Below are 8,770 nucleotides of genomic sequence, written 5' to 3' on the forward strand. Positions count from 1 at the left end.
CTGATTGATGGGTAAGCATGGGTTGAGTTATGTAGAAAATGAGTTGTGCTGGGATTAGAATATCTCAACCCGATCTCAATTCGAGTTGAGCTCAGGTGAGGGTTCAAAAACCAAACTGAACACAAACCCGATGCTATATGCTTATATATGAATATTTTCATATTGCTTATAAATTTTTATTTGTTTTTAAAGTATTTTCATCTCTTTTTTTCTTTTTTCCTTTTTTTTTTATTGCTTTTTTTTTCTTTTTCAATCTAAGTCCATTGTTATATACGTTCAGATATAATATAATTTGTCTAAATATTCTTTTAATGATGGATTTTAAGGTTATACGTACTAATGATTTTGTATTCAATGTTGTATTTATTTCTTAAGATATACAATTTATTTGCATATCAAAATGAATTCTATGAGCCCAATCCTCCCAAAATTATCTATCTTGGGCTAATCCGAGCTCAATCCGATTTTAGAAGCTCAAGCTAAAGTTGAGCTTGGGTTAATGAACTCAGGCATGATCGTCGGGTTGAGTTGAGTTTAGGTTGAGGGTTTTGCAATTTGGGTTGTTGAGCCTAAATTTATCCTCTAACTTGCCTAAGTTGCAGCCCTATAGGCAGTAGAATCTCTCTTAATAAGTTGAGTACTTCCTTTATATAACAAGGTCAGTTCTATTTGTACCCGTCTTTTAGATTTAGTGCACCCACTTAACTCTATATACTCCACGACAAAAGTAGCATTCATAGACGATCAATAAGCATAAGATCCTTCCATTTATCAGCACCTTAGAGTGGCGTAGCCTTAAAGTGAACGGTGAAGTTCAAACGAGAAAATATTTATGGTGGATACTTAGGCATCCAGACATAAAAATATGTTAAAGTGGTTACAAAGAGTGAAATGGTGACTGCAAATAGAATGATTCTTTATAATAATTTAATGATTGGGAATGAAAATGTGATTTGTTTTTTTTTTTCATGTTTAAGATCATTCTAATTAAAAACTAATTAAATATAAGAAAAAAATTATCTTTGACTCGATTGGTTCTTCCTCTCTGTCTCGCAAGTTACACCATTGTCCTTGCCTCACCATCTCTTTGAAGCTTCAGTCATGGTCTTTCTCTTCACTCTCTCCCTTTCTTCAATTAGCAACTTTCTTTTGGAAAATTAGGCAAAGTCTTCTTCCTCTTTTTTTTTTTTAGGATTTGAAGGTTAAAGAAAATAGAATCTTAAGTTTGAAAAAGCATGTAAAAAATAAGTTGAAAATGGCTAGTTTTGAGAGAAAACCAAATGGTTTTCAAGTATAGGTTGAAGATGAGGCCACTTACGTCAGTTATGTTATTAAAAAAAAAAAAAAAGAGTCGTATTACCCAAACAGAGACACAAAGGTAACAATGATGTGGTGTCGCACACATTACTGTAGATGCTTTTCCACGAGATACGAATAAAAAGCATCTACAGTTATGTGCGCACCACCACATCATTTTTGTCACCTTTGTGTCTCCATTTGCGTCATTCCAGCATTTTCCACACAAAAAAAAAAAAAAAAACTACGTAAAAAGGGGTATGTCATCAATTTGAAAATGCTTGGGAGTATCTCTAATATTGACCAAATTATGGAGGGACATGCATGTTTAAATCACTCAAAAAAATAAATAAAAAGCGGATGGGAGCAAGCATAGCCAATTCTTTTTTTGTACTTTAAGAGATAAGGTGTATCTCATTTTTTTTTCTCTCACTTAGTGGCAATAAATCCAAGGGCATCGACATAGAAAAAGTCGAACAAGACAGCATTGGGTGTGGCAGTCTTTCAAAACCTGAAAATCCGTCAAGGAGACGACAACGACGATTCTAAAGATTTTTTTTAGAGAAGTGACTAGGTCGTTTTTGAATTGTTTTTGTTCTTTTAGGTATTTATTTTCCTTTTCAACTTATTTATAAAAAAAATTTCTTTTTATTTTATTATTCTTATTGAAAAAAAGTATGTTAATTATTAACGCAACTACTAACATGATCATATTAGCTCCTTGTGGAGTTATAAATTTTTTCTCTGAGAACTTCCACTTCAAGTAGTATTAATCATAGTTTTTTCTTTTGCTTTTATTTTTTATTTGTCGACTTTATTTTCTTTTCTTTCTTTCTTTCAATGATTTATCTCTTTACCTGAAAAAAAAAATGGAAAAACAATAAGACTTCAACGAATAGGTGAGATGACAAATATTTGGAAAGGGTTTTAGTTTAGTAGTTGAAGATTAGGGCATTTAAGTCATTAGCTATTTGTCTTTTGTAGAAGACTAATGTCAAAGGGTAAGTTATCAAATTGATCTCAAAAATTCACCAAAACCGAAGGAATGGGTAAATCACCTCAGAAAACCTAAAAAGTTAAAAACCTTTTTTGAAATTCTCTACCACTTACTTACGCATTTCCACTAATTCCGCATTTTCCTCGATTTTGAGAAAAGAGAGACACTCGTGCTACTTAAAATAGGAAGGCTACTTTATACATAGCCCTCCATATTTTGGTGAATATTGAGATAACCCTTAATATATGTTCAAATTGCTTCTATGCTCCCTTGACTTCAGTCTTTCTTTATAATAAACTAATAAAAATGACTTAGATGTCCAAATCTTCAATCTCTAGCCCAAAACCCTTTATTTTTCTCGTAAAAATCTGTCCTCTCCTAACTCTTTAACTTTTATGGTAAATTAGTTTTAATCTATTTAACCTCATATTCATACATCGCTTGGAAGCTGCTATTGGCACCCCAACATTTACATGTTACACTACAATTTCTTAAATTATTTATCATACCCCAATTGAAGATTAAAGCGCACTATTCAAATATTACAAATATTTGATTTGACTCAAATTATAATCCCTAACATTACAAAACATTATAAGACTCATTCAAAAATTTCAATAGTTGTTTACATTTATGATTAGAGTCATAAAATCCAAAACTCAAATAATAGGCATATGGTAAAAAGAAAAAAAAATGAGAGAACTTCTATGGACCCCCCAAATTTTACTTATTCTCGATCATTCACTTTTTTTTCTTTTTCTAATTGAGAAGTAATAAGAAAAAGTTGGGGTGCCAATAGCAACTCTCTTTTATATAATCCCATGTAAAAGACCATTGGTTTTCTTCCCAAAATTTTATCTTTTTCTAACTCTCCAAAAATCTTATGTTATCTTTAAGGTTTGAAGGTTGAGGATGAAGTCAAAAGTATTTTATTCTAAGAGCAACACCAACAGACTCTTTAAACCTGACAACCACATCACAAAAGTTGGATCCAACAAACTTTATGCTAATAAATGTTAAAGTAACGAAGTCGAAATCAAGACAAAGACTCACTACATGTAACGAGGTGCTTTGGCTTGTTGTTATTCAAAATATAATATAAAAACATTAAAAAAAATATTTTCCTTACTAATTTGGTAAGATTTCAAATCTTACTAAAAGTCATTGGACCCACATGGATTATCACATTGACAATCAACCACAATATCTTCCTAGATTTAATGGAAAAAACTCATATTATATATAAATATATATATATATATATATATATATATATATATATATATATATATATATATATATATATATATATATTATATATATATATTTTTAATTTTGAACTTGATCCAAGATTTTGAAATAAACGGTTACTAAACTCCCAAAACTTAAAATTATAAATCAACGATGAAAAATATTTTTTTTTTTTTCAAAATTCTTAGAATTTTGTTCTTTAGAAATATGTGGCATCGGATCATATTTTTTGAATTCCAAAATATGAGGTCACGACTCTTATTAAGGTTTGATTCCATTTTCAACAAAATATATATATATATATATATATATATATATATATATATATATATATATATATATATAGGGAAATGTTCAGCACCCTAAGTTTTACCACACACTTTAACAAACATTTTTTGTCCTACATGGGTTAGAAGTTTTGGAATGAGTTGATTTTTGGTGAGGATGATCTCTATGATTAGAAGATCATCCTCCCCAAAAATCAGCCCATTCCGAAATGTTTAGCCCCATGTTTACACGTTGAAAAATCGTGGACCGTCCATTTTTGTAAATCAATTTTGATGGGGTTAGAAGTTTTGGAATGAGCTGATTTTTGGTGAGGATGATCTCCTCACCATAGAGATCATCCTCACCAAAAATCAGCTCATTCCGAAACTTCTAACCCATGTAAGACAAAACGCGTTTGTTAAAGTGTGTGGTAAAACTAAGGGTGGCGAACGGGACCCCATACATATATTTGTAAAGTATTTTAAAACACCAAATAAATTTTAGACCAGTTAAACTAACATTTGTCAGATTTTGACAAAATACACTCTTTATTATAAAAAGTATTGTTGGAGATGTTCAGTTAAAGATGATTGTTCCCAAAAAAAAACACTAATATAAAGCACTTAAGTTGCTTCGAAGTTTTCTCTCAACTAAGTAATCACTTTTGCTCATTTAAACACATGGCATCATGCCATTGGTTCATCAGCTTAACATGTAAATTTCTATACATCAAATCAGTTTAAATTATTTATCAGTAGTTTAATACAGTAGATCGAAATCAACGAGGATGTCATCAATTTGAAAAAAATAAGGATATCTCATGTATTCATCAAAATGTAAAGGGTTACCTTAAAAAATGAAAAAAATATCAAAGTTCACGTACGTGTAAAACGTGTTTCACTATTCGCACGTGTCTCTACTGCTACAAATACCCAAAAATGGTTTAATATGCCGAAGGTATCTCTCTGAACTCTGAAGAAGCAGAGATGGATGGAGAACCTGAGGCGAAGAGGAAGAAGTTGTGCAGCGGTGAAGCTGACGGTGACGTTAGAGATGACGGCGATGTTAACGGTAACGGTGGGTGGTGGGAAGGCCTGAGTCCAGAGATACTGGCTTTGATATTCGTTCGGATCCCTGCGGATGAAATGGTTCGAGCCGTCCCATTCGTTTGCAGGTCTTGGCGTGACGTCGTCGCTGGGCCCTACTGTTGGTCTGACATCGATGTAGAACAATGGTGTCGCCGCTGCAACCAATCCGATCGCATCGACTCTGCTGTTCGCAAGCTTATTCGCCGAAGCAAAGGCACGTGTCATCGTCTCTCAGCTTTCAAGCTCGGGGATGCTGGATTCTCCTACGTTGCGAATTGGTAAAATCTGTAATTAGGGTTTTGTTTTTCATCTTTTCTTTTTTTAAATTTTTGAAGAAATTTTGTTTTTTGATGTTTGATAGTGTGAAATATCCCTAATTGATACTTATTTTCATGGATAACCAGTCTGGACCAAATGGCTTTGTTGTAAAAAGTAACCCTAGTTTTTAATCGGATTATGAAGAAGGTTTAGAGAAGCTGAATTAGGGCAATGTGGTTAATTTTTCTCTATAGCTTTGGGTTTAGGGACCATAATGACGTCTATGAACCTTGGGAATAGTTTTTATCAACTTTGATTCAGCTATGGTGTTATGGGTGTGGATTTTTATCATTTTTTTTACTTGTTTATTTTTGGGTGGTGAGGATAAATCGGACCTTTTGAGTTGGAGACGTCGGACTTGGTATGAGAATGAGAATGGGGAATGTGGATCTTAAGTTCAGCGGTGACGAATCCAAACATATGTTTTAATAAACCCATTAATGGACGTGGAAAGAATTGAATGAAGTGACAAGATTTGTTTAGCTTACCTGCTCTTTGATTTTCTAGTTTTGAGTCCTCGGATCTAGAAAGAATATCAAAATATAATAAGGAAAATGAAAAACTAATAAAATATTGTTCCAAATTATCTCAATGGGAACCTATAGCGTTCATGATGATAATATTTGCTATGAACCCAGTAACTATACTGGCAGGGGCGGAGCCAGGATTTTGTCCATGTGGGCCCAAGAGTAGAAATTTTTTTGTGGGGACAACTGAGAGTGAAAAAAAAAAATATATATATATATATGGGTCAGGTTCAAGGGCCATGTGAGAAAACATGTAAGAAAACTTTCGGCGGTAAATAAAATTTTAAAATATGGGTTAGAAATTTTGGATTGAGCTGATTTTTTGTGAGGATGATCTCTATGATGGGAAGATTATCCAAAAAAAAAAAATCAGCCCAATCTGAAACTTCTAACCCCATTAAAAGTGATTTAGAATGTGGACCGTCGATTTTTTTTCAATTTTTATCACTAATTTGTAAATCACTTTTGATGGATTTAGAAGTTTCTGATTGAGCTGATTTTTTGTGAGGATGATCTTCTCATCATAGTGACCATCCTTGCAAAAAATCAGCTCAATCCAAAACCTCTAACCCTTATTTTGAAAACGAAAGTTTTCTCACATGTTTTCTCACATGGTCCTTGAACCTGACCCTATATATATATATATATATAGTTGTGGGGGTAACTAAGATTGGGAAAAAAAATTGTGGGGGCAATAGTGGCAAATTTTTTTATCCGCCGCTAAAATCTGTTGCAATATGTCAATAATTCATAGACTTTGAAAATTATTGTGGGGGCAAGTGCCCCCACAACCCCCACTCTAAATCCGCCCCTGTATACTGCTTAGAAATTTGCTACTTTGGTGGTATTTAGGTTTCATCTGAAAGAGTCAACTGGAACTAGTACAGGGGAAGATTTACATTTTGAGATCTTTAGCAATTTCTAATATGTATGTTTAAAATATGCAAAAAAAAATTAATTGTATTTTGGACATGTTTCTAGAAATATATAATAACTAGAGTTTGCCCGTAGCGGGAGTAGAAGAAGAAAGATAATAAAGTCGGAGGGGCATCATTGGAAAATGGGTTGTAAATGTAAGACAATGAAGTTAGAAGGGTATTCTTGGAAATGGAGGTTGAAGAGGAAAGAGAATAAACTTGGAAGGGCATTCTTGGAAAGGAAAAGAAAAGGAAAGACAATAAAGTTAAAAGTTGTCCTCGAGCTTGGGACAAAGGGAAATGGGGTCCACCGTTGTGTTTTATTATATGGATTGTTTAAAGAAAATGTGTCATATTGCTATTCTTTGAATGGAATTTGTATCAGTTGTTTTATTAAAATAATGATTGTGGTCAATCTGTAATAGACTTTTAGTGAATTATGACTCATTATCAAGGTAATCAGCCTGGGCCAAGAATCATTGAGGAAACTTTTGTTGACTAGGTGATATCAGACTTATCGATTGGGAATGGGAATGGAAATTTTAATTTTCTCAGCTGTGACTATATACCCAATAAGTGTACCGATCCAATGTTTACTAATTAGGTGGTATTGAAAATTATCCAAAAGAAGCAACCAAACAGGCAGAGGGGAAGATTTACATTGTAAAATGATGTTCAGTGATTTCCATGTATGTGTAATGTAATATACACAATTTTCAGAATATTTAGAAATGTTTCTCAAAACATATAATTCATAAATTAAAAAATCGTCTCATATTTCTATTCTTTTCTAGATTGTATGGAATCTATATCGATCTCTTTATAGCACTTTTACTGAAGTAAATCTCATTTATCTTTCTTTCTCTCTCTCTTTTTTCATAGTGGGAGATGCCTTAAGGTACTGCAGATCCCAATGAGTGAGGTGACCGACAAGATCGTGGAGATGCATGCGGAGTCGCTTTCAATGGTGAAATTCTTGGACATTAGCTACTGTTTGAAGATTACGCACAAAGGGCTTGAAGTGTTGGGTAAGTACTGCAAATCCCTAACTCATTTGCGGAGGAACTTGCCTCCGCCAGTGTGGGGACAGGTCTCTGAAACAGTGGCTTCCAAGATACATGATGAAGAGGCGATGGCCATAGCTGATACAATGCCACGGCTCTGCCGACTTGAGCTTGGATATGGACGCTTTGGTGACATTGGTCTTGATGCCATCCTTACCAAGTGTAAGGACCTTACCCACCTCGACATCCTAGGGTGCTGGGCTGTGAAATTTAGTGACGATCTCGAGGACAAGTGCGACCGACTCGTGGAGTTTAAGGACCCCTGGGACGATGATTATGAGGATGCAAACTCTTCTGACAATGATGGTGATCACAACGGTGCTACTGATGATGACGATGAAGACGATGGTCATCATGATTATGATGATGATGTTGAAGAACATTTCAATTCAGATTCAGATTAGCATGGTGGTTAACTTAGCTCATCCTCGCCTCCTTTTTGTGGGCTTTTTTTTTTTTGTGGGTAAGGTTTATATATGTGCTTTGCTTGATATCTTTTGGGATACTTATATACAGGTGATTAGATATAGTGGATAGTCGTTACTTTTCTTTTTTGTTTCCCATTTTGGTGTGGGATATATGCTCAATTATGTAAAGCAAACTCCAGGCCCATTGATGGGATTGAGTTCAATCTCTGGGAAGAATGAAATTCTTATAGGTTACCAGTTTCTGAGTTTGATGCTTGTGGGATTTCATTTATTTTTTTGTTTTTTTTTTTTGTCTATATAATAGCCAAAATTGGTTTCCCTAATGTCTTCTGGCTTTTGAGCTTTTTATTGCTGTAATGATTGTTGTGCTTTCCAACATTAATTTTATGCTAGAATTGACTTCATAAATTGCATGGCCATTTTAGCTCTTTTTTCCTATCTGGTTGTCCTTAGAATCAGTAACGATTGACTGAATGGGGACATGAAATGGAGTTGACAGCTTGACATCCATAGATAAGATCATGCTTCTTTTTTAGAATTTTGCGACAAAAGTTTGTGGCCTTATTATGTAATAAGGCTTGTCCCGGATAGATCATTCAATCAATCTTATCTTGAAT

The 8,770-nt window shown here is 33.7% G+C and overlaps 1 protein-coding gene across 1 annotated transcript; it reads left to right on the forward strand.

Annotated features, from left to right (window-relative positions):
- The first annotated feature begins 4,759 nt into the window (after window positions 1-4,759).
- On the forward strand, window positions 4,760-8,395 carry LOC147401698 (F-box protein FBW2-like). Its single transcript, XM_086443065.1, has 2 exons — window positions 4,760-5,177; window positions 7,544-8,395. Exons 1-2 carry the CDS (start codon window positions 4,798-4,800, stop codon window positions 8,127-8,129), a joined length of 966 nt encoding a protein of 321 aa, XP_086299191.1. The 5' UTR covers window positions 4,760-4,797; the 3' UTR covers window positions 8,130-8,395.
- Window positions 8,396-8,770: the final 375 nt, after the last annotated feature.

The sequence above is a fragment of the Akebia trifoliata genome, chromosome 5 (assembly GCF_017979445.1).
Source record: "Akebia trifoliata isolate Shusen 1 chromosome 5, ASM1797944v1, whole genome shotgun sequence".
Classification (NCBI taxonomy): domain Eukaryota; kingdom Viridiplantae; phylum Streptophyta; class Magnoliopsida; order Ranunculales; family Lardizabalaceae; genus Akebia; species Akebia trifoliata.